Source organism: Sander lucioperca, chromosome 1 (genome assembly GCF_008315115.2).
Source record: "Sander lucioperca isolate FBNREF2018 chromosome 1, SLUC_FBN_1.2, whole genome shotgun sequence".
Taxonomy (NCBI): domain Eukaryota; kingdom Metazoa; phylum Chordata; class Actinopteri; order Perciformes; family Percidae; genus Sander; species Sander lucioperca.
The window spans coordinates 36333974-36360810 of NC_050173.1; the positions used below are offsets into that span (position 1 = coordinate 36333974).

Below are 26837 nucleotides of genomic sequence, written 5' to 3' on the forward strand. Positions count from 1 at the left end.
TCGTCATTTTCCCCCTCATTACCTTATCCCTTTCTCAAGGACTGCTCTGGAGAATATACAGGCTGAGTTAAGCTGTTCTGACCGGAAATCCCATTGCTCATAAATCACCTCCAAGGGCTACTGATCAGCACTCCTACACCACAGCGTAATGTAAAGGAGCTCACGGGTGTGTGCTGCCGAGCAGGACAGCAGCTATTATAAATCAAAGGCAGAGTATAGAGTATATTGCAAAGGATAAAATACTGTAGAACATTGTATCGTAAATTTGGAAAATAATCACAGATTGTCTGTGAGCTGTAATATCAGACAATGAATACAGCAGGACAGGTAAACAGTTATGATGTTATGGGACAATGGACAAGGACTTACTCCCCTTCTTATGTCTGCAGGGAGGCTGAAATTATGGCAAGTTTGTTGTACAGTAGAGAAAATGAAAATTTCACTTTTCTGTTTCTGTCAGCCAGATTTTGTAGTGTCAAAATTGCTGTTCTCAGCTAATGTGTCGGCCTATTAAAAAATCAGTTGGGGAACATTGTCTTAATTCTTCTCAACATTTTCCCAGCGCTGTGCAATTAGAATTGCATGCCCGGACCATACCTTGAGGTGTCGTTGCTTTATAAAACATCCTCAAATAGCTTCAGAGCACTTTTCCTTGTATGTGTAACCCTTTTTAGCATATAAGCGAGATAGCGAGCTGTTAATTTATTTCATGCCTTTTAACGAGGGCCTAGGGAGAAACCTTGCTCTGAAAGCATTACAGAGCTATTACTGTGTAACCAAATAATCGCAGTATTAAATTTGAGCGTTTAGTTTGACTCCAAGGCGATAGAGAAGCTTCAGGTTTAATAAAACAAATCTGAGCTTAAAACTGATTTATATTAGAGCAAATCAGTCTCTCTACTGGGAGGTGACTATTATATGGCACACAGTTAGGAAGATTCTCTGTTTCTGACACAAATCTTTGAATGCAATCCAATCTATTTTCAGTGGTAATCTGTTGTTTTAAAGGATTGTCGGGTAAAGCACTACACAGCAGAAGCTGCATATTAATGCCAAATACATTTATTATTAAACAGAATTCTTTTTTTTCTGGGGAAGTAATTATCTCATTGTCACCTTCCAGTGTAGGACTGCAGTGTGTATTTTTGAGGGGTAGCATTGAGTATTTTTTTTTTACAAAGCTGAGTGCATTATGCATGTAAGAAACCCCTCATGTTACCCATGGAGTACCAGATTAATCCTCCCAGAGATTAAATGCAGCACACAGATGGTGGGCATGTTGCATCCACATCGGCTGACCTGATACTATTGCTTTGTAATATCAACAGTGCACTAAACATATCTGCACAGATTACTTAAAACATAGTAGGCCTGAAAACATGAAATTCAGGGAAAAAGTGCTGCACATGAATATTCTAGTGGTTGTTCCCGAGATTATGGCAGAAATAAAAACAACAATGAACATAGCCAAATAAATAGATAGAGATATGGTGTGTAAACTAAACTAGAGACTGTGGAAATAAAGAAATATTATTTAACATAGGCTCTTACAAACAATTGCTTTTTAGAGGTCATGCCACTTATACTTACACTTGGTGGGTATTTTACAGATTGGTTTTAGTATTTTTTGACTAAATTTGACTAAATTTGAAGCCAACTAAGAATAAAGGGTTCAGTATTCCCCCACCTGAATTTTAAGCTGTACTTCTGCACAGTAGTGCTTTAAGCAGTACCATTGTCCCCGGTATGATGATGACATGTCCCATCTTAACCATCTTAGTTTAGTGTGCTAGCATCATGAGTGACATTTGCTAAATAGTAATAAACACAAATTACAGCTGAGGTTAATGGGATTAGTTTGGTAATAAGCCAAAGTATTGGAAACATTTAACTTTTGCTCTGACGGTGGCACAAAATACAGTTCATCGTGAGGGGAACGTTTGGAAAGTGTTTGTACAATATTTCGAAGAAATCCATCCAACAGTTGTGGAGACATTTCACTCATACTGTAGCCATAAATGTCAACCTGCTGTTGGCGGTAGAGGAAAGGTCAGAGGATTGCCAAAGTCATTAGGACACATCGTCTAGGAACTACGACTGTCTGTACAAAATTGTGAAAATCCATCCAGTAAATGTCCAGATATTTCACAGGATTAGTAAAAGCTTTGACTTGCTGGTGGCAGAACAGCACAAGTCAGTAAGATACATCCTCTGGAGATAGGGCTGCAGGTCAGAGTTGAACCTGGGCCCACTACATCGAGGAGTAAGCCTCTATATATGGGCACCCGCTCTACCAACTGAGCTATCCAGGCACCCAAGGGGATTTAGATTCCTGACCTAAAAGTATTTCTGAAAACTTGAAAAGTATTATCTGTACTCTGGTACTCTTTTTGGCTTGTGTAGTGTTCATGCTAATATAGTGCAACAATATAGGGTAAGTAAATGGCTGTTTGTGAGTGTAAAAGTGTAAACAACACAGAGCCGAGCAGATGCTGTTTCTCTTGTAGCAATGAAAGTGTTAAGACCCCTGCACTTTCATTAATCTCTATTGGCCTTTGTCACCGCTTAGAAAGAAAGGCGAGATTACTCCCATCCCCAGCCTCAGACTCTCATTTAGCCACATGCTTCAAGCCATTATTCAGCCATCATAGGAAAGCCACAAAACAAATGATATTTACCTCAAAGGCCATATTACCTCAGGGGGAGAGAGGGATACGAAGCTAGGAAGCCAAGACACTGGAAAAGGAAGTGGGGTATAAACAAGAGTTTGAAACTCATCATGGAGCTGCAGTGCATTCACTTCCTCTGCCAGTGTCAGGCTGTCATCTGTCATCTGAGAACATGACAAATGGCTGAAATGAGCTGGAGAAGGATTTGACACAGATGTCTGACATCACCATCTAATCCTTCACTACACGCTAGAAAAGGCCACGATGGGATGGATTTGATTGCCATGGTAACAAACTCAAAAATAATCCTGCAGACCCTGAAAGCCTGGGTGATTGGGTTTGATTTTGATTGTGGTATTACATCACGGCCTGCTTCTACACCAAAGAATGACTGATTTCCAAATTAGGGCACTGGTAATTAGTCACCCTCATGAAGACGAGGTCTGTCACAGTGTATCGCACAATCAAAGAGCTTACTCGTGTGGTTTGAACCTACAAGCTTCTTACAAAGCTGAACCAAAGCCTCAAAAGTAACAGTGATTACTGTAAATCTGTAGTACAGCTCTGTCTATCCTTTGTTTTAATGCCTCAGACAGACAGACAGTCACTTTTTAAAGTTACAAGTGGTCGGGCTCAAGAAAGTGAAGTCAAGGTGAGAGAGGAGGAAAGTCAAGTGTGTTAAGGATGGGGTGCAGGCGCTGGGTGAATGAGCTGCCCTGCATGAGTGTGTGTGTGTGTGTGTGTGTGTGTGTGTGTGTGTGTAATAAATCCACAGTTTGGGTGCCAGCCATGAGTCAGGGACAGGTCTGCTGAGTGATTAACTTTAGATAAAGGAGACTACAGACCTGGCCAAGCAGGATCAGAGATCCTCGAAGAAATAGAGACGAGACTTACATACAGGACAAAGAACACCTTATTCCACAGGATCTTCCTTATGAAAAAAAACAGATGGAGTATTTAGAAATCCATGTTTCAGTCTTGTGCTAGATATACTTTGCAGAAGTGTTGCTACAATACGGAGTCCCCCTGGTCCCACTTTGTAAAAAAAAAATTAATTATAACTATCTCGTGGCCTCAAGATAGTATCTCGTGGCCTCAAGATAGTATCTCGTGGCCTCAAGATAGTATCTCGTGGTCTCAAGATAGTAACTCATGGCCTCAAGATAGTAACTCGTGGCCTCAAGATAGTATCTCGTGGTCTCAAGATAGTAACTCGTGGCCTCAAGATACTATCTTGTAGCCTCAAGATAGTATCTCGTGGTCTCAAGATAGTAACTCGTGGCCTCAAGATACTATCTTGTGGCCTCAAGATAGTAACTCGTGGCCTCAAGATAGTATCTCGTGGTCTCAAGATAGTAACTCGTGGCCTCAAGATACTATCTTGTGGCCTCAAGATAGTATCTCGTGGTCTCAAGATAGTAACTCGTGGCCTCAAGATACTATCTTGTGGCCTCAAGATAGTATCTCGTGGCCTCAAGATAGTAACTTGTGGCCTCAAGATAGTAACTCGTGGCCTCAAGATACTATCTTGTGGCCTCAAGATAGTATCTCGTGGTCTCAAGATAGTAACTCGTGGCCTCAAGATACTATCTTGTGGCCTCAAGATAGTATCTCGTGGCCTCAAGATAGTAACTTGTGGCCTCAAGATAGTAACTTGTGGCCTCAAGATAAGTGTATATAAAAGGAGAATGCACAATGGAGCAGCTTTTCTCCCCAAAGCAGAGAGTGCATCAAGACATTTAAAGGAATATAAATAATAATAGAAGTTGGTAAATAAACAAGTATATACATGTAAAAAGTATAAATATAGGCTATAAAATATGAAGAAGAATTATAAAGGACTATGGATATGCAGTCTCACGGCAGTTCGTGTAAATGTCACGTTATTTTCTCGGGGGAAAGGACGCCGGGAGACGGCTGGGAAACGGCCGAAAATTATGCTCTGTAAGCTGGGAGGCGGCCGCAAGGCAGCCCGCTGGGGACGCGCCACAATAACGGGATGGCGGAAGTTGGGTTTTAGGAGAAACTCTCTGCACTCTCTGCTTTGGGGAGAAAAGCTGCTCCATTGTGCATTCTCCTTTTATATACACTTATCTTGAGGCCACGAGATACGTATCTCGAGGCCACGAGATACTATCTCGAGGCCACAAGATACTATCTCGAGGCCACGAGTTACTATCTCGAGGCCACGAGATACTATCTTGAGGCCACGAGATACTATCTTGAGGCCACGAGTTACTATCTTGAGGCCACGAGATACTATCTTGAGGCCACGAGATACTATCTTGAGGCCACGAGATACGTATCTCGAGGCCAAGAGTTACTATCTCGAGGCCACAAGATACTATCTTGAGGCCACGAGATAGTTATAATTAATTTTTTTTTACAAAGTGGGACCAGGGGGGCTCCGTACTAAAACACTCAAATCATCATAGAAAGTGAGTATGACAAAACAGTATTCAGTTACTGCTGCTGTGTCGGTTTGTCTGTGTGTGTGTGTGTGTGTGTGTGTGTGTGTGTGTGTGTGTGTGTGTGTGTGTGTGTGAGCCTGGAGCATATCCAAAAGCTCCTCCAAGGGACTGGTGACATTTCTCAGTTTTGTGCGCAATACAGATTATATCCGGTTTAACAAGAGTTGTGATCTAGATGGCATTCACCTTAATCACTTCTGACACACTTTTCATCACTGCCATGACCGCATCCACTGTCTATCGAAGAATGTCACAGGATAGTGATGCTTAACTGACAGAAGAACTTTACTAGTATTTTAATCTTTTCAGCTTATATTTTCACATATATATTAACCTTTTCTTGCACAATTTTTCCAATCACCCAATGTAGGTTGGCCTAACAGGTAATGTCCTGAGTAATAATTTAGTTGGAGTGCTGTATCACAGATGTGTTTCTGTAATGGACATGCTTGAATAACGACGAGACAGAAAGAGAAAGGAAGAGGTTGCATAACTTCTTTTGAATGCTCCCAGTCTTTTCTCCAAAATTGATACCAAGCAAACAGTGTGACACATGTATCTGCCTACTGAATGGGAATTAGACACACATAGGCACACATCAAAGGGTGACTGAGGGGGTTTGTTCCACAGGAGATGAGTGAAATAAACTTGGCCAGTCATTTCATCAGTGAATTACTTTCATCATCCGCACACATACAGCAGGCCATAATAATCATGTTACTGTGTTTACTTTGTGAAAGAGAATTTGCCTGTTCACAGAGTCTGGAGGGACGATAAAAAGAGGCTACTTTCTTATTCATAGGCCATGCAGCATACATGCTTACAGGCCTGCTTGATTTTTGTCCTTAATGGAAAAGAGCCAAATCTTTGTCTTCAATGCTGCTTCACCTTTGAATTGATGCTTTGCTGAATTACAAGTACAAAAGCTTTTTGGTGTGTTGTTCGACCTAAAAGACAACACCAACAAAGAGTGTTGCAGAGTCCCAAGCCCATTTGTTCCTCTTGACATAAATCATTAAAAATGGGTCACACATGTATAGTTTTAATTCTTTTTATAGTGTAATTTCTTAAACAGCTGGGTATTGTAGGTTTTAGCAAACGTTAATCAAACAAAAAAAAGTGTATTTGCTGGGGACTATTTTCAGCGAGGATTAATACACATTTGGTGCCTATGAAAATATACTACAGCAAATTATGTCCACATTGGACAATTCTGCACCTAAAAATGTACATCTAATGCCAACATTCAGTACCAATGCAGGAAGTAGTGTGCCCTGATGCGAAAGGAAGGATCTGGTCGCATGAAGGAGACTGGAGTTTAATCAGAATAACCTTAACCAAGTGTTGTAGTTGCTAACCCTAACCATACCATAACCATGCCATGCATATTGCAAAAAACACGCACTTTAAGTTTTAAAGGTTGGTATTGAATATAAATTGATATGGTTGGAATGGACATGTCACCAATTTAATGCGGCAATGGTGAGTAGTTTTTGAACAACAGAGGAACACTAGTCTTTTTTTCTTTTACACTGTTGTGCCAAAACAATATATATAAATAGACAATGCCAAAATGACCATTGTCAGATATCAGATGTCTGTTGAGATTGGGCCATCCTATTATAAAGCAGGAAAAGAGTACAAAGATATGGCTTCAAACGCACTTTTTTATATTAATAAGCTTTTTTACCAACATATCTTCTTCATTTGGAATAAATATAAACTTCTGTGCGCTTCTCAAATAATTGGATGCAAGACTCATGGGAGAGCGACTTCACATGTATAGACTGCGCCACAGTGTTCTAGTTTCCCATCAGGTTGGATAATGGACCATAGTGAGGGGAAGCAGTGTCCTGTTGCAGGTCTTTCATGCCAGCACAGGACTGGCCAGACACACAAGGCCTGATTCAGGGACTAAGAAAGTAGAAAAAAGAGAGAGAGGGGTTACAGCCCCTCTGCGAGAGGGAGGAGAGCAAGAGGCCTGAAAGAGGAGAGAGGGGAGACGCAAAGGCAGTCCCAAAGGCAGTGAAGAGGCAGCTGGCTCAGAGGTGTGCATTCCTATTTTTAGTTTCCCTCATGCACATCTCCAACTCAAACAGCTGCTAGAGCATTTGCACACCAAAAGACTTTGGCACTATTGTTCCTGCAACAGAAAAGCTTAAACTTGACACTGGCTCAGGTGTTTCAGCTCAAAGCTGAGGGCCCGCCCCTCAGCACTGCTTCCCTCAGGTTGTGTTTTTAGTTGAGTTACTTCTACACATGAACACAAAGGTGAGGTCTAGCATAAAGTCACATGAGTGCTGCTGATGTGCACTGCCTGCAGTCTGACAAGTAAGACAGCTGTAGATAGTATAGGCCCTATGGGCCTATACTATCTACAGTAAGGGACACAACAGTAGGGACACAACAGGCTGAGAGTGCAGTCAAAGGAGGTCACAATGGCATGATGGGCTGAGATGTCACTCTGGTGTCTTCTGGAAAAGGAGAAATGCATGTAGTTTATTTTGTAGGCTGCAGAGAAATGAGAAAATAGCATATTTATTTTCATAAAGAAACACTGAGACAATGTTATGGTTACAAAATATTTAATTCATGAAATGCTTTAGGAAATCTTAAAATATATCCCCATAATGTCTCCAAACTAAACAGGAACACCTACTATTGAAAAAAAAAAGCATTTGTGTTGTTACCAACAGAACGGATGCATCTGGTGCATATTTAAAAAATGAATGAAAATGTCCCTGAGCCAAACCTCATTCAGAAAATGACTGAAACAATGTCAGAACTGCGATAATAAGCTCCTCCATAGGTAGGTAGGGGAGCAACTTAGTGTGCTACCCAGGAGTAAGAAAAGAGGTTGTTTCATTTATTTATCAAACATGAAATATTTATAGGTTTCAATGTGCTGGCAGAGGAGGCTCAGGCAGAACAAACTGTGGGTGGAAGAATCGCAAAGTTGCTTTATGGATGGATGTTAATGACAGCATCTGGTGGAGGCTGCCTGCTGCTCTGGATACATTTTTGTCCTAAATTACATTTAAAAGGCTTTCAGCCAGTCATGACTGAATCAGTTGACCTTGAGTGACAACACACTGCAGGCCATTAACATACCACTCTTTTGTCAGCTGGACTTTGTCAGACAATGGGAGTGGACACCTTACTTGCATAAAAGGTCAGGCGTCTGTACATTCATACACACGGTTATCCAGTAAACTGCAGATGTTCCTGTTGAACCAGTTTGACTGGAGTTTCCTCCAAACACAAAAACACACAAGGCCCCACCTCACCTTTCTCTCACTTTGTGAGAGAAAGTTGGCTTTAATTGACGCTCAACACATCTTTCAGAAAAGAAAGACAAACAACAACAATAAGTCACGTAATCAGTACCTGGGAACTGCTGCAACTAAGTTTTGGGTGAAGGATTAGTTCCCTCTGAAAGAGAGAAGTTAATTACGTGGCTTTGATACACCTAAAGTGCTGTTCAATTTGTGGTTAATCCTCATCAAACTGCTGCACAATGATTATGCATTTTGACTGACACCTTGTTCAAATGAAACTGCGGAAACACATCCTCAACCACTTTAAAGCAAATCTGCGCATATAGTCAAATGAGCAAACACAGCCCCATACATAGAGGGAAAGAGACCCAAAAAAGGGGGAAAGGCAATGCTGAGACAGATCACATTCAAAGAGTAAGCAGCACTCTCAGATTATTTCAATAAAACATGAAAGCTGGAGAAGCAGTTTGTGACGAGCCATGATATTCTGAGAGATAGCACACCGAGCTCAGAGCAATCCCTGGGGAGACCCTTCTCTCTTCATCAGATAGACTGTGTATCAGAACCATCAAACATGGACCATCATCCCTCAACATCGGAGGCTCCTCAGTGGAGGTCAGACTGACCGTCGGGGCTGTGGGAAGATGTTAAGCACTTACGCACTGACTTCCTCTGTGCATCCCTCCTCTGCATCTTTGATTGGATGACAGAAGATTCATCACTCACAGATGGAAGCACTACAGTCATCAATAATATAACTTCCAATCCAGAAAAAAAACATTTCCCAGACATGAACTAAAATCAGGTTCTGTTTAGGCTCCCCTTTTCTCTGCCAGAGCCATTAAACTGTGAGAGGCTTAAGAGGAAAGGCCTGTATCAACATTGATAGGAACTAAATAACTCATGGCTAATCTCTCTCTCTCTCTCTCTCTCTCTCTCTCTCTCTCTCTCTCTCTCTCTCTCTCTCTCTCTCTCTCTCTCTCTCTCTCTCTCTCTGTTGCTCTCACTCTCTCTGTAAAAGCCGTATGCACATTTTTAGAATTCCCCGAGTACTGCTGACGTGAAGAAAGAGATGAAAGATTCATGCTTGTTTAAAAAATTCAAACAGATGTCCTGAACTTTCGGTACATAGCCAATATGGATGAATTATTTAGTCCTGGGATGCCAGAAAGGGAATGTGGGATTTGGGACTGTGTAAATGAAATCCCAACAATGATTAAAAAACAAATGGATAAAACCAGTGCACCATCATTATCATCTTCAGCAAGAACTGTGACTGCTTTGCATGTCCAGCAAAGAATATTATATGTAATGACCGCAATGCCCCAATGCTTCAGGTTTATTTGATTTTCTTTTGCTCAGAACTGATGTGGACTGTGCCTGTGAACTGCAGAGCTGGTCAGTGAATGCACCAGCAGAGGGAGACCATGCCACATGGCAGTGCCGTAAACACTGCTCTGCTTTTTCACCCCTTTTTCTACACATTTTAATCAATAAAAGTGGTAGCCTACTCACAGAACAATTATAGAAATAAGGAGATATAAATATCCCTAAACCATTATAAGACTGAATAATTTAGTTATTTAGCCTACTTCGTGTAATATAACTTTTTTTTTTTAATTAATCCCATTTTAAACGCTAGTTTAGCAATTCCTAAACTGTTGTCGTGACATATGTTGACAATGTTACCATGATGTATATTTTTTATCACATTGCCAAATTGTCCTGTCATTTAAGTTAATGATATTGTAAATTTAAGAGCTGATCAGCTGTGAAGGGTTAACTGAGTCGGACATGACAGTGAAATCTGATACAGTTCCCGATGAAGCAGTCTGGTTGCGGTTGAGACCTCGTTAACAGTTTCTTTTAAGTCTAATTTTCTCAGGTGGAATTCGTGTCGTCATACATTGTGTCGGTAAACGTAAGCTCACACGCCCGTCCTGCGTCGTACTGTGGCGTCCTCAGCGCACTGCGTCATGGCGACAGCGGTGAAAAAGTTACGCATTTCCTAACCTGACTGTGCGGCATTATACTGTGGCAGTCAGCAGATACATGTGTAAGTACTTCATGTTTCTGTACTCTGTGTTATTGAGGCAAATATGGGAATAGTTCGTCTTCTGCGGATAGTTCCTGTTGCTGTCTTACCTGTGCAGCCAGGTGTGCTAACACCTGTAAGCAAGCAGCGTAGTGTTTACTACAAAGCGTATTAGCTTAGTAATTTCACCTTATCAAACCATTTTTATGGTAGGCTAGTATCTTACAGTATGATTGACTGTTATACAGTTGAGGACGCCTTTGTTCAGTAATGTTGTAACTCATTCATTGTAAAATTTCTGACAATACCTTCTGACATTAACTAGCTTCTCATTCTTTTCTCTCTCAGTATAGTGGATTACAGTGTGTCAGATGCAGCAGGAGCCCTAGTCCCAAAGAGAGGTGGCTCTTTTAAAATGGAGGAGCTGGCTCTAAGTGCCTTGCTGGAATGTCCTCTGTGTTTTGAGCCACTGGATGTGTCAGCCAAGGTCCTGCCCTGCCAGCACACTTTTTGTATGTCCTGCCTGCAGATGCAGGAGATAGCACACTCCCAGCTGCTCTGCCCAGAGTGTCGCACTCCTGTACCGGCCAGGACGGTGGAGGAGCTTCCTGCTAACTTCATGCTAGTGCAGCTCCTGGAGGGGCTCCAGGGCTCACAGGGGCCCAGCAGGGACAGACAGAGAGCCCGTTACGTAGTGCCCTTGGTCAAGGGAGGCTTAAGAGTTAGGGAGGGTCAGCAGCAGCAGCAGCAGGAGCAGCAGGAGAGTCAACACAGAGAGAAGCAAGGGCACAATGAGGTCAGTGCACGAGCCCGGCCTAATCCTCTGCATATCTATAAGAAATATAACCTAGAACAACTTTGTCTCTACTTTGGGTGACAATTTTAGCAAACAACAACAAAGAATAAGTTGCTGCCTCAGTGATTACCAAAAATACCAGTGTTTGTGACTTGGTTAAGCCTATTTAAAACAAGGATTAAAACAATTGTTATTCAAACAGTATGCCTACATGAATGCTGACCATTTTTCAAAGCCCAATATTTTTTAGATTTTGAATGCATTTGTTCTTCCTTACTTTGGATTTTAAACATGGCCTCCTTGGGTATCCCACAGTGTATATGTGTACAGTAATCTTCCATCACAATATTGATATACTGTATATTGTTATAGTGAGAAATTTCTGGAAAATCAATTGAGAAACCTTTAATGGATGACATCACTAGATATGAATATCTGTTTTTGGCTAATCCAGTAAATTAAATACCAGACAAATCAAAGTGTTTTATTACATTGATGCAAAAAGTAATTAAAAAAAAATCCAATATTGCCATTAAGCAATCCTGCTCATTGATTTGCAACATTGTCCACAATGTCCTAGTAATCCCATGCATAAAGAGATAAGTATAGACATTGTGGTGAAATCTCTGAAGGTTGAGAAACGTATATTTCCGCATGGTATTTATTGTCTTTTCGCCCAGCCCTATGATGTCTCATTGATGTATTCTTTTGCACTTTGTGGAATCGGAACGTGTCTCATCTCTGACCTATTGAATTACTTACTCACCGCTGTGTGTTCACCAAACTTGAACAGCATTGTTCACTGTATGACGTGGTGCATAAGAGCTGGAGTGTGATCTGACCTACCAAAATGTTTCCTCTGATGAAGTGTAAGTTAGTGTTCCTCTGGACCTAAAGTGATGTGATGAGATCAAATCAAACCTGTATAAATAGTATCTATCATCACTCTTCAGGCACATTTAAGACACATCATAGAGAACAAAGGAAACCACAATAGTCTTTTCTTTGTCCTCAGACACGACCCAAATGAGAAGAGCTCTATTATAACTTAACACCTACTATACAGGGCAATAGGTGTAGGAAGACCATACAGTAGGGGGTTTTCCAAATATGACGAAACGAAACGAATGTAATGGAAGAAATTAGTGTGTTGATGATCAAAAGTTAACTAAAGGAGGACAGGACTAAACAAATGACCAAGAGAAACCAAATTGTAACACCTATAACATAAGGGACTCACAGATTGTAGTAGATTGCTCACCGATTAATAGATTTCAATTTATTTGTCATCGGAGTAATGATTTGATAACTTAAATGGAATCACACCATGCCCAATGCGTATTATTGTTGTTTAGTAATACTATTTTACAGGTGTATATTATTGTCAGAAAACTTAAGGTATGTATGGATAAATGATAAAATAAGACTTTTTTTGGTGCATTTTTAAAATTCATTTATCTGTATAAAGCAGATCTGTGCAAAACATCCTGCACTGTCATTTCATTTAAACCCAACAGAGATCGGAGGATCATAAAGCTACTACTACACAGTCAGTAAATCATTACACAGTTTTCATTTGATGCTGATGTTATTCTCTGAGGTGATGAGAAACCGTCTTCTTTATAGTCCTGTGCATGAACTGCTCCGAGCATTTAAGAGTTTAAGAGCATTTTAATCCGTAGCTTGAGTTCAGCCACAGTTTAAAAAGTGCAGCCAAGTTCATAAGGGTGAGTTTGTGATCATTCTGCAGTTTAAACGCGTACTTCAGAAACCTCCAGTGTAAAACAATGTTGTGTACTGTAATGTCCTCCACCATCATGCTTTCACTAAGGCCACGTATCACAACAGTTCATTTCAGTGTGCTTATCTCAAAAGCAACAACAACATGTGGTCTTTAGATACATTTACGAGGAGGAACCTGATAAAAAAGTAAGCTTGGCCTAACACTAAGAAGGAAAAATATATGGATGTAGGTGTTTTTTTTTTAAAATCTGTGTTATCATTTGAAGATTATATGCATGCTGCATGCAACAATTCCTACTTTGCAGGGCAGCTGCAGTACATATGTGTGTGTGATTTGCAACTCAGTCACAATATTTTTTATCTTCCAAAGAGAGTGCAGCCTAGAGGGCCTTTACACCCCCAACATCTTTATTGATGTCACCAGCTTCATAAAAGTATATCATCATGTTAAATAAATTCACCACTTCATTTAAAAATCCAGTAGCTGATATGTGATGTTTTTTGTCTGTTCTTCAGCTTGCTCTCAGAGCTTTCATGCGAAACCAACAAGGTGATTCGTCAGAAGAGCCGGTCCTCGCGCCTGGTAACGGGATCACCCCAAAACACAAAGTGGATGAGAGCTGGAACCATGGAAACACCGGTGACAGTAGCAGTGCATCCGTCACTGCCAGTACGCTGCAGGCCGTCAGCCAGATGCCACAGCCCCTCCAGCAGTCCCAACCTCCGGCTCTCTGCAGGGCGCTGCATGACTTTAACCCCGAAGAGAGGAATCTGGAAGACAGTAAATATTGTCTCAGCTTCCTCAAGGTCTGACTCTCAAACTACTGACTTGACACAGCAGGAAAACATTCTTACTTTTATGGGGTTCAGTGGTGTATGTGTATTCTTGATCTTTTAAAATACTCGCAGGGTTTTCTACTTTTTAATTAACGCGCACAAAATAATGATTACACTTAACTTTAACCTTCAGGGAATAATAATGCATTAACCTTCAGGGCAAAAGAGCAAATGTGCTATTTCACATTAGTTATACTATATGTAATGAGTGGTGCTGTTGTTTAGGCCATCATCTACTAACTAAATTGAAAAGAGGTATTTTGCTGATATAAATCCAGCTCTATGTCATAGCAGTGTGGGCAGTGTGTTTACATGAACAGTGTTTGGCCTCCCTCTGTGGCGCCAGTGCATGGAGCCCGCCACCTAGCAGAGTAGGGGAGGTCTGCCCAGATCTGCTGGATGTCTGGCGTTCAAAGGTACTGTCCACATAATGATAACGCAGAGCTTCTTGAATATTGTAGTTAATGTGTCATCTTTTTTTGTTTTGTTTTTTCTGGTGGGGGTAATAAATGAAATATAAAATATTAATAAATAATAATAAAATAAATAAAATAAAAATGTTAATCATAAACAAAAGATAACACATAGCTGGATTTAAATCAGCAATATATATTTTTAAGATCAAGGGAAAGTATCCCCTTAAGATGGGATGCATAAGGGTCTGGCTAACTATTTCTGCTAAACCATTAGCTGGTGCTAATTGTATCCTCGTGCTAAAATGTCAAGTGATACATCATTTCAGTCATGTATGGAGAAAAAATACCAAATTTTTTATATTCTGCCGATTATTTTCTCGGTTATTCGTTTGGACTATAAGCAGTCGTTGGGTTTATAAGTGAGCAAATGTAAAGTCTTCAATGGTCCAAGACCTGGAAATATTCAATTTACAGTGTAAGAAAATCAGAAACTATTCACATGTGTGAAACTGGAACCAGAAAGGTTTTGCCATTTCAGCTTTAAAATGACTAATCTTTGCAGCTCTAAAATATTTACTTTCTACAGGTTCATGGATTCTAAAATTAGCTTGATTTCCCTGGTTAATATCAATGCTTTTTCTTCTTTTCACGGCTTTGAGAGACTTGTGGAGCTGGATGCTCAGACCTCTGCTGCAGTGGTTGTTACTAACCCTGAAAGATTTCTGAGGCAGTTACATAAGGGCCTCAGTACTTGTATGCTCTCCATTAAAGCACACTTGCGCTCAGCTTTGCTTTTTTTTCCAGTTTTAATGCAGATGGTCAAATGGTTTTGAGAGCGAGGCTGGCCGCAGAAAGGACTGGGCCGGCAGACACAAAGGCAGTTGATGTCACATGCTTCCCGAGAAATGTAGAGCTTGGAGAGTTTCTGAGCTGAGTGCTCAGTCTCCAGGGCGAGCACACTCTGTTATAAGCACCTGGCATCCTGTTTTTTTTTTCTTCCAGCGGTTTCTCTGCCTCTCACATTTTTAACACTTTCTCTAAGTCAGTTATTTCTGGTTTACAGGGAGACATCCTTACTGTCATCCGACGGGTGGATGAACACTGGATTGAAGCCAAGCTTGGTGAGAAAATTGGAATTTTCCCTCTGCAGTTTACAGAGGTGAGTTCTTCTTAGTACTCAGTTTCTTTATCCTTCCATCATTGTTTGAATGTGGGTCGTGGCCTTTTCAGCGTGATCAAGGTTGACACCTGCTGTTTGGCACTTTGGTCTGATGGTGTAGCTCTTGTAATGAATTAAACCATAGATGTCATCGCTGGATGTCATTAATTCCAGGTCACTGCCAGGGTGCTACCTTGACTTTCATTCAAATCTTTGATTCATCCATAAATGTCACTTCTGCGCTGCAAAGTGCTGAGGCAGAGTGCTAATCTGTGAAGCCGTGCTGTGTTTGCAGCTGCTCATTAGTGTGTGACTATGTGGCTTACTCAGGTTGGCAGCGCTTGCTTAGCTACCTGACTGTCATTTGTTTTCCTCCGTACTTTCTGCCTCCAGGAATTAACTTCATCCGTGCCGGGGGGAATTGTATTTGTTCCTACAATGGGGTTAATTTGGTGCCTCATTCAGTTCTTGTTTACTTCCCTCACTTGTCATCTGTTTTGCTTTAGTTTTTTTCTAATATTTTGTTTCTCTTCCACTCCTATTAGTCCTCTCCCCCTCCTTTCGTCTCCTGTCCACCCATTTCTTCTCCTAAAGCCCCGCCTCAGTTGTGCTCTTCATCTTTTTCTACTTCTGTACTCTATTCTTTCATCCTCCTCTTTTCTCCTCCCCTCTCCTCTCTCTGAGACTTCTCTTCTCGTGTCGTGCAGCCAGGCGTGAGAACACAGTAATGCTTTCCCTGCTTGGGTGACATAACAGCACATCACTGTGGGGAGTGAAAGCATTAACCTTGCCATGTCTGTTTGTCTGCCTGTCTGTGCAGCATCTCTCTCAGCACCAGTCAACCCTTCCTAGCTTATTGACTGGTACTTATGCTCCTGTCTGCCTGCATGTCCAACAAGTTGTAAGGGTGAGTGGAGTAGTGATAAGTGGGTGTATTTAGACAGCCGTTTCGCTGATCAGCAGGAGCAGAGGTTCACAGGCGCTAGTAGCAGGTAGGAGAGAGTTGACTGAGGATTGACTATTCTCTGTGTTAGGATTTTCACTGTGGTTTCTCTTAATGTGTTCATCTCTTTCAGCCAAACCCAGTAGCTGCCAAACTGCTAGAGGGAAAGAATCGGAGGAAGAGTGACTCAGAATTGACTCGGACTGGGAGTGGGGGCAAAGACAAGACCACTGACGTATCCAATAGGACCACCCATTACCGAGTCCTTCAAGTCCCAGCAAAGACACCCATGATCAATGCTTTGCCCCTCTCCAACCAGCGGAAACAGCCCGCAGCCAGCAGCATCAACTTTTATCCGACTACCAAAGGAGAGACAACCAATATCAGCACCTTCAACAGCTTCGACCGTCAGGGTCAGCCACACCACAGCTCTGTGTCTCTTGCTGCCCGGGGCCACTCTCATCCATCTAGAGTGAACTCTCAGCGAATTCGACGCCACTCTGACACTACACACAGACACCTGTTACAGGTGAGTCATATGCCAACATATCTGCCTTTATGCATGCTATAGTGATGTGAGAAGCTTCTTAGTTTTATCAGATTTCACTTTCTCATCATCTTTGAGCTAAACGGTGTTTGGCTTTGTTTTGTTTGCAGTGATTTGTTTTAACAGAAAGCATGTGGTTGGCAAAAGGCATGAGGGTTTTCTGTGAGGTAATAGATTTCTTTATTTGAAGCACTAAGGGATCAAGTTGTCCTCAGGGAACCATGACACTAAGCTTCAGGAATGAATGAGAGAGAAGTATCGCCCTTATGTTAGCTGCTACATGATTAAGTGGCTCCCATTAAGACAACACATGTGGAAAAGGAGTGAGGACTGGAGGTGAGTGGACAGAAACTTTGAAAGGTCTTTAATCAAGAGTCCTGGGATATAAACCAGGGTTTCCCCTTATAGATAAATAGAAGTATAACAGGGTGTGTGTCCTTTGTCTTTCTTCAGCTCAGGGAAATATAGTACTTAAGGGAAGTTGTATAATTGTCTTATGTCTAAAAGCTCAGTCTATTAACTTATAGGAATAGGAAGCACAATGCTAGTGAAAAATGGACACTATCATGTCGTCTATATTACTCACAAGAAGAGTGTGTGTGACAAAGTCTTAAATGCTCTTGAATCTGACTCTTGAAACATTTTTTTCAGTTTTTTCAGTGTTTCTTGAGGCTCTTTTAGGGCTGCCTTTGTCATAGATTAATTAAACCTATATAATAAAGGAACATTTCGTTCTCAAGCTATCAGGATGAATTACTAACTCTTATCGTGCCACCAACATAATACCCGCTGCATATTTTATACAGTCTATATTGCATGGCAGCAAGTTTATATCATGGATATATTTCATATTAACTTTTTTATGTGTGCAGTCGGACACATTGCCATTCATTTACATTAGAAACAATGTAATACGATACTGTGAATACTGCATAAAGTCATAGCCAGCTACAGTCTGAGTGCAGTGCCAACATAAAAGCCTCTGCAACATTTAATATGTAACCTGCTGCCAAGTGCCCTGCCCCCTGAGATAAAGATTTCCTTCTATTCAGTTTGAATTTCACAGCTCTACCCTGCAATTATAAATGTCAGAGCATATAAATGCTAAACCTCATGCAGGTCGGAGAAAAATCGGGAGCGTAAGGGAGTTGGCGGCGACTTGAGAACAAGATAAAAAAAGCAGGAAAAGGGAAGAGATAAGACAGAACGAGGAAAATGTGAGAGGAAATCCTGAAAAAAAAGATGGCATAGAGCTGGGAAGAGAAACAAACTGCAAAAAGGCAAAACACAAGAAGTAGAAACTAGGAGGAGGAAAAATGAGGGATAGATGAAGAGAGTGGGAGGCTTGGAGAGTCCCTCAGTGTGTCTGCTTATCGCTCTCATGCTGATGATGATGAGTCACTGGTGAAGTTACATAACAGACCCCTCTCTCCCCTGCCTTCAAACTCCTTCCTCTTCACTAAGCAGGTAACACTCACTCTCATATCAGTGGGCCAGTAAAAGCAGACAAGCCACGCACCCTTTTTAAAGGAGCGGAGGGCTCTGTCCCTAAAGCCGGGTCTGAGCTCTCTACTGACCAAGCCAGCACATGCTATTCTTAGTGCTGCATCCCATCAACTCTCACCTCTGGCTACACTGTTTCACAGAGAGATGCTTCTTCCCACTGACTGTGGAGGATAAGATGTGTTTTAGTTTGAATATTGGCATGGTTATGTAAGAGAAATATTAAGAATGGATACAAGCCAAAAGCAAAAACATCTTCAATTGCAACATAGAAAAGTTCAATTCCACATTATATTTGGTACACCAAAACACCTGATATCATTGTTACAAAAAGCGTATTTGTAGTTAGTTCCCCTTGAAGCCTGTCAGTTGGCTAGAATCAACTTGAAATGATGAGTTGAACAAACTATTAGTTGATGGACAGAAAATAATTCAGCAATCATCTTGATATTTGATTATTAAGTAAGTAGGTTTATTTATATAGCACCTCTCAAGTGCAGAACACCATAAAATGCTTCACAATACAAAACAACCTGACAAATGTGAAAAAATTACCAATGACCAAGAAAAATAGAGATTGGTGCCACCTAAAACATTTTTAGAGGACCTGGTCAAAGGTTTAGCAGCATTTTGGACCACTTGTAAGCGGTCAATTAAAGAAATTGAAAACACCTGTGTCTGTGGCTGTGCAGGGCCTTTACGTCAGTAATTGATTCTGGCACATTTTCACTTTGTGTCCATCTCACAGAAACAGTATTGGCTATCCTTTGTGTCCAAACCCACATTTTCTTTACATTTGCAAAGTAAACTTTTGTCTTAATTTTTACACTTTAACACACATTATGAGCTAGTGTTGAGTTTTCCAAATATATCTGCTTATCTTTTTTTCTGCTTATCTTTTTAAATATTGCTGTCTCTGTCTTTGTGATACAACAGGTAACAAAAATGTTATAGTGGCTACAGATTTCTGATACTATAGGGTGTTTTAGTTTTTTGCTAATGGGGGCATCATTGAAAACTAGACCTTTTTATATTTCTGTATACAGAGTTTGGACCATAGGTGTGGACATTTGTTGTATTTATATGCAGGGGGAATTATGTTCTTAAAACTAAGGAACCTGGCATCGGCTGATGCGCTGTGTCTTTCAGTGCATCAGCCGATCAGTTGGCATGACCAAAATCTACAGAGACTCAAAGGGTTCAGAATTAAATAAATATATTAGACATTATAAAATAAACAATCATAGGAATAAATACGAATAACATATCTAGTATAACTATGAAATCCTCTCATTAACCTGCCCTACTTTTGTTATGTGGGGCAAAAGGTTGCTGTTGCCGTTCTTGCTGGCGGGAGGCAGTGGTGGAATGTAACGAAGTACAAATACTTTGTTACTGTACTTAAGTATATTTTTCACGTATCTGTACTTTACTTACAGTGAGGAAAATAAGTATTTGAACACCCTGCTATTTTGCAAGTTCTCCCACTTAGAAATCATGGAGGGGTCTGAAATTGTCATCGTAGGTGCATGTCCACTGTGAGAGACATAATCTAAAAAGAAAAAATCCAGAAATCACAATGTATGATTTTTTTAACTATTTATTTGTATGATACAGCTGCAAATAAGTATTTTAACACCTGAGAAAATCAATGTTAATATTTGGTACAGTAGCCTTTGTTTGCAATTACAGAGGTCAAACGTTTCCTGTAGTTTTTCACCAGGTTTGCACACACTGCAGGAGGGATTTTGGCCCACTCCTCCACACAGATCTTCTCCAGATCAGTCAGGTTTCTGGGCTGTCGCTGAGAAACATGGAGTTTGAGCTCCCTCCAAAGATTCTCTATTGGGTTTAGGTCTGGAGACTGGCTAGGCCACGCCAGAACCTTGATATGCTTCTTACAGAGCCACTCCTTGGTTATCCTGGCTGTGTGCTTCGGGTCATTGTCATGTTGGAAGACCCAGCCTCGACCCATCTTCAATGCACACACTGCAGGAGGGATTTTGGCCCACTCCTCCACACAGATCTTCTCCAGATCAGTCAGGTTTCTGGGCTGTCGCTGAGAAACATGGAGTTTGAGCTCCCTCCAAAGATTCTCTATTGGGTTTAGGTCTGGAGACTGGCTAGGCCACGCCAGAACCTTGATATGCTTCTTACAGAGCCACTCCTTGGTTATCCTGGCTGTGTGCTTCGGGTCATTGTCATGTTGGAAGACCCAGCCTCGACCCATCTTCAATGCTCTAACTGAGGGAAGGAGGTTGTTCCCCAAAATCTCGCAATACATGGCCCCGGTCATCCTCTCCTTAATACAGTGCAGTCGCCCTGTCCCATGTGCAGAAAAACACCCCCAAAGCATGATGCTACCACCCCCATGCTTCACAGTAGGGATGGTGTTCTTGGGATGGTACTCATCATTCTTCTTCCTCCAAACACGGTTAGTGGAATTATGACCAAAAAGTTCTATTTTGGTCTCATCTGACCACATGACTTTCTCCCATGACTCCTCTGGATCATCCAAATGGTCATTGGCAAACTTAAGACGGGCCTTGACATGTGCTGGTTTAAGCAGGGGAACCTTCCGTGCCATGCATGATTTCAAACCATGACGTCTTAGTGTATTACCAACAGTAACCTTGGAAACGGTGGTCCCAGCTCTTTTCAGGTCATTGACCAGCTCCTCCCGTGTAGTTCTGGGCTGATTTCTCACCTTTCTTAGGATCACTGAGACCCCACGAGGTGAGATCTTGCATGGAGCCCCAGTCCGAGGGAGATGGACAGTCATGTTTAGCTTCTTCCATTTTCTAATGATTGCTCCAACAGTGGACCTTTTTTCACCAAGCTGCTTGGCAATTTCCCCGTAGCCCTTTCCAGCCTTGTGGAGGTGTACAATTTTGTCTCTAGTGTCTTTGGACAGCTCTTTGGTCTTGGCCATGTTAATAGTTGGATTCTTACTGATTGTATGGGGTGGACAGGTGTCTTTATGCAGCTAACGTCCTCAAACAGGTGCATCTAATTTAGGATAATAAATGGAGTGGAGGTGGACATTTTAAAGGCAGACTAACAGGTCTTTGAGGGTCAGAATTCTAGCTGATAGACAGGTGTTCAAATACTTATTTGCCGCTGTATCATACAAATAAATAGTTAAAAAATCATATATTGTGATTTCTGGATTTTCTTTTTTAGATTATGTCTCACACAGTGGACATGCACCTACGATGACAATTTCAGACCCCTCCATGATTTCTAAGTGGGAGAACTTGCAAAATAGCAGGGTGTTCAAATACTTATTTTCCTCACTGTAAGTACAATCAATAGTGCATACTTTTGACTTTTACTTTGTTACATTTTGCAGCAATTATCTATACTTTCTACTAGAGCTGTAATTGGGCCTTAAAAGTTTGGCCCGAAAAGGACCGAGCCCGACAGAATTCGGCCCGAGCCCGACAAGTACATTTTGATTGACAGCTTTTTAAAAGCCCGAACCCGTTTACAGTCCGACTGTACAAAAGGATCTAGCATCCATTTACACGCTAATCGAAACGCATCACATGACCGCTCATTTACCGCGCAACCTGGAGCGCAAGCCAGAGCCTGGCCTGAGCCCGTGTAAAATGATAGAAATTAATAGAATTAATTAATAGAAACCCAACCCTGATTCTGGCTGCAAGAGCATGTCAACCATTTACACAAAATAAGACTTTATTCACTGCATGACCAAAAGCAGAATTAGTCTCTCCATGTAAATATAGCCACCGCCACTGCTGGGTCACTGCACCTGTCCATTGCGTGACTGCAGCATAACTGAAGCAGTAGCTGATAAAACACAAACCAAGAATAGAAAAAGGACACAGAGTTATGAAAAGAAGTAAATAATTTAATGCATAAACAAAATAGTCTTGTTGCATTGCACAACAATGTAAAAAGATGACAGTGCTTTGCTGGTAAAAGATGTAAAAGAAGTGCTTAATTGCACGTAGAGATGCCTTTCTGCATGTCCATCCTGCTGCTCCTGCCTTCACGGATTCCCCTCGAAAAAACATGACACAGAGAAATCACAGCAAGGACAGGAAGTTGCTTTTAGTGTAAATGTCATACGAAAGTCACAAAGGACACATAGACAAAACAACTTTAGATGGCAGTAAGGCTCATCCATCCACTCTCCTGTTTGATGGACATTATACCATAACTTCATCTGGCTTTACTTCTGCCTCATAGCACACTGCCTTTGACAAGTGAGGCTGTGCTTATAGCAATGGCTGCCTCTTAATTCTTCTTTTGTGCTTATTTGAGATACAGTGTGAATGCATTGCAGCTTAATGGTGGCATAGCTGCAGGATCCAGGCACATGCTGTATATAATGAACCCCGGGCCTACTGGCCACCATTAATGCTTTAAGCATAGGTTGAGTGGTAGTGCTATAAATAGCAGCAACACTCTGTAGACGTCACTGTGGAGATAAGAGGCAGGGGTAAAGTTATCTCTGCCTCTCTGTAACAATATAAGAAAACATGATGTGTGTGGAGTGTGTTTGAACAGAGGGGAAAATACAAAGTAAATAATGAAGATCTCACTAAAAGGCCCATTTCAGTTTGACACTTAAGTAATTAGGGATTAAGTTCCATACTATGATGTTAATGGTTGTGAGACACACCTCAGTGTCACTCCCTGCTAGTCACTGACCTGACTCACAGACCGCTGACTTCAAACCTGTCAGACACAACAATCTGTGTGAGTTTCTCAGCTTTAAAAAGAGCAGTTCGGATCTATGAAGATAACATACAAAAGAAGTCTGCCAGGCCATTATATATATATATATATATATATATATATATATATATATATATATATATATATATATATATATATATATATATATATATTTATATTTATATATTTACATATTTACTTTTACTGTATTTTAGAAAACGTAAAATGTATACATCATCATTTCTGTATTGATGAATGAGAATTTAAAAAGCTGATCCAACTAATCTAATATACTAATATCTAATATACAGACGGTTGATAAATTAAAGGAAACCCCTGAGACCACGAGGGGTTGCTGAATAGTTGATGAGTAAGAAAAGGACGCAATCTAATCATATGCTATGGCCTTGGCTGTCACTATATGTCAACCCAATTGGACACCTATTGGAGACATGTTCGACATTATGGGAAGGAACATATTAAATGATGAAAATGAAATGATGTTTTACTTTTTGTCTTAAAACAATACACATATTTCCTTTGAAATAGTTTTTGCTTGTTGTAATCATTCCTCCCTTTCATACTGGCCATTAAAATTTTTCAGTTTATCTGAAGTTTGTATGAAGCTTCAGCAGTCTGTGTTAGATAAATCAAGTGAATATCTTTTGAAGTTACTTTCTTTTCAGTACAGACATCTCTGGTCACTACACCGCTTTGGTCCAGACTGAAATATCTCAACAACTATGAGATGCTGAATGCTAATGACTTTGCTGATCCCCTGACTTTTCTGCTAGCGCCCCAAGCAGTTTGACAATTTGGGCTTTAGTAAAACATCTTTACAACTATTGGATGGATTGCCATTTATGTTGGTACATGCATTAATGTCCCACATGTTAATACAAAGTAAAAGTAAGACAGTGATCATGGGAAACATACCTGCTAAACCTCCACATGGTAGCATTATAAGCATGTTATCATGTTGACATTAGCATTCAAAGCATGGCTGTGCCAAATTATTTAATATAAAATACTTTTTTTCTATTTGTCCCTTAAAGGGGAAATTTGAGGCGAGCGTGTTTGCAAACAGAAATACAAGAAATTCTTAAATAATGGTAATTAAATAATAAGTGCATCACCATTTGCATTCCATATAATGATTTCCATCCATTACAGAGTGAGAAGAAGATGACCAGTGAGACTCCACCCAACATCGCTATGGCTCTGGTAAACCCCCAAATGTCCTCTGCCTCTGCAGACAGCAAAAACTCCACACAGCAGCTCTCCATCAGTGTGTGAGTCACTGTTTTCGACATTATATTGATTATATGATAATGTTGGATCGAAGGTGCAAGATATCAATAGAAAAAGACACAATAAACACTCAAATACCCATAAAAAGGCAGCATAATCTGGATATAATATATATTGTACAAAATGTGGTAGTAACATATACAAACCCCCTGTGTGACTCCTCAGGTGTGCCGTCCTGTACTCCTACAAACCACGACGGCCTGAGGAGCTGGAGCTGAGGAAAGGAGAGATGGTGGGAGTGTATGGAAAGTTCAAAGAAGGCTGGCTGCGTGGGTTATCGCTCAGAACAGGCAAAGTGGGCATTCTGCCCAGCAACTACATTACGCCTGTGCTCAGGTGAGAGGCTGTGATCCCTGACTGCAGAAAGCGGGAACTAAATGACATTTGGATTTGGACAGTAATTTAGTGTGGGCATCATGCACACATTTAAATGAATCACAAAGCAGAAATAAAACACTGAGGCTGGTGTTTGGTTCATAGAAACTTAACAGTGATATTCAGTAGGTACTTCAGTATGTACTAAAGTGTCTCATTGCCTCACTGCAGAACCTCGGCCAGACTTCTGGAGACCAAAGCAGCTAATGTGTCCTCACAGTACAACACAGTGGCTGGAAAGAAACCCACAGCTGCTAAGAATCCTGCTGTGGTCCTTGCTCTTGATAGGGTAAACTCTGATGGAGCGATATACTCAACAGGACAGGTCCCATCTGTGCCAAATGGAGCACAGCATGCAATGTCATCCACTGGCGCTGGGAAACCGTCCCTTTATGGGGGTTCACAAGGTTGGGACACTGTAAGGCGTGTCTTTAACCCTCATAGAGGTGAGTGCTAAACAACCACATCTACCTTCTAATTGGTTTATTAAATTAGAGAGTTTGCTATGTTGTCAATAAATGCCTATTAAATGTTTTTCAGGCTCAAACCATTTCTCCCATACGTCCAATCTGAACGGCCTGTCCAACTCACAGCACTTTGCACAAGTTCAGGCGTCCGGCTACTCACCTGCCCTGCAGAGAAAGAAATACAGCAGCATCCTGTCCAGCTCTGGCAAACCACGGGGCTGGATGACTGAGCCAGCAGTGCCCTCTGCTGCTGCAGTCTTTAAGGACAGGGACTTCACTGCTTCACATGTGGCAACATTTCAGCAAGACAGACAGCCTCCCAATGGGCCTCACTCTATTCTAGTCAGACCTGACTCACACAAGAATAATACAGAGAAGGTAATGTCATACTGATGATTTCTTGCGAGAGGCATTAGCATGCATTTGTCTGAAGTTAAGTACTCTGTGTGCATTGTTTTTACACTATTTTTATGATCACTGTTCTGCATGTGCCTTACGGTAAATATTTTGCTCCCATAGCGGGCAAAGTCAGTGCGGTTCTTCACAGATGAAGACTCCCCTCCTCCAAGACCTCGGACCTCCTCCTGGTCGTCAGGAAATCATGTTCCCTCCAACTCCCGCCCTGGCCCCCCTGCGTTAGAAGTGTGGGCCCCATCGCTCACGCTGGGAAGAGACGGACCGGGGATCATTCTCAAAGAAGGAAAAGCTCCTATTCTCAGAAAAGGCAACGAAACTGCCACCTCAGATCTAAATTCTAACCCGCAAAAACCAATGTTGTCACAGCCGTCGCTATCAGCCGTGTCAGCTCAGTTTAGCCCCAGCAGGTACGTTGGCTTTGTCTGTTTGTCCTTGAAAATAAAAAGCACGTTGATTATCAGTAGGGCTGCTTGATTTGACAGACTGGACAAAAACCTATGGCATCTTTTGTTTTTGTTTTCCAGACACAGAGTGACGACAACACATTTAGCCCAGACAGACTCAGAGCTTAGTCTGCTTCAAGGAGAGTTGGTCCTCGTCCACAGACCTCGACCTGATGGACGGGTTCTAATTACTCAGGAGAGCAGTGGGCAGACAGGCTTATTTCACAGCATCGTTCTTCAAGCCCTCGAGAGGCTCAGCTGACTGTGTAGTACTACTGTAGTAGTGTATATTACTATATTCCATGTGTTCAAACTGCCAAATGACTTGACTGACCTGCTGAGGTGTTGAGGTTCAAGGTTAATACTGCCATTGACAATCCTTTGAAGGAGCTGTTTATTTTGATCCTGAGTGCGTATGAGAGTGTGGTTAAATTTTCCAGAGACATATTGTGTGTTCTTCAACGTATGTGCATGTTTGTTACACATGTACTATTATAAGATTTGCACAAAATCCCACCTAATGACTGTTCCTTGTTTGATACCCATGTTACACACATTGGTGAGTGCCTTTGTCATAACCCACAAAGAAACAAACTATATTTAAATATATTTAGTGAAATGATGAGGTAAAATATATGTACTGCTTATGTGGTAATAAACTATACTTCCAGAATGTTGGTAGTTGGGTGTCTTACTTCAGATTTAAAGTATATTTTTTTT

At 41.2% G+C, this 26837-nt stretch overlaps 1 protein-coding gene and 1 long non-coding RNA gene across 4 annotated transcripts; one reads left to right on the forward strand and one right to left on the reverse strand.

Annotated features, from left to right (window-relative positions):
- The first annotated feature begins 10238 nt into the window (after window positions 1–10238).
- sh3rf2 (SH3 domain containing ring finger 2) lies at window positions 10239–26790 on the forward strand. 3 transcript variants are annotated; one of them, XM_031319549.2, is made up of 12 exons: window positions 10239–10474; window positions 10802–11249; window positions 13509–13799; window positions 15309–15404; window positions 16225–16311; window positions 16481–16876; window positions 24278–24396; window positions 24581–24751; window positions 24962–25236; window positions 25331–25635; window positions 25777–26081; window positions 26199–26790. In XM_031319549.2, exons 2-12 carry the CDS (start codon window positions 10869–10871, stop codon window positions 26377–26379), a joined length of 2607 nt encoding a protein of 868 aa, XP_031175409.1. In that variant the 5' UTR covers window positions 10239–10474; window positions 10802–10868; the 3' UTR covers window positions 26380–26790. The 3 variants fall into 3 exon arrangements, with proteins under 3 accessions (XP_031175409.1, XP_031175408.1, XP_031175410.1); XM_031319548.2 differs by having other exon boundaries at window positions 10807–11249; XM_031319550.2 differs by lacking the exon at window positions 16225–16311 and having other exon boundaries at window positions 10240–10474; window positions 10807–11249.
- Window positions 19344–21900, reverse strand: LOC116064378. Its single transcript, XR_004108513.1, has 3 exons — window positions 21770–21900; window positions 20418–20423; window positions 19344–19354 (listed from the first exon to the last, which is right to left on the reverse strand). It is a non-coding gene; the product is annotated as an uncharacterized LOC116064378 (long non-coding RNA).
- Window positions 26791–26837: the final 47 nt, after the last annotated feature.

What these genes read in the sequence shown, in the direction of transcription:
- sh3rf2 (XM_031319548.2), top strand. An exon ending in AGAAGCAAGGGCACAATGAG is followed by an intron (nt 11,250 to 13,508) that starts GTCAGTGCACGA and finishes TCTGTTCTTCAG; the next exon opens with CTTGCTCTCAGAGCTTTCAT. An exon ending in CAGCAGCTCTCCATCAGTGT is followed by an intron (nt 24,397 to 24,580) that starts GTGAGTCACTGT and finishes GTGACTCCTCAG; the next exon opens with GTGTGCCGTCCTGTACTCCT.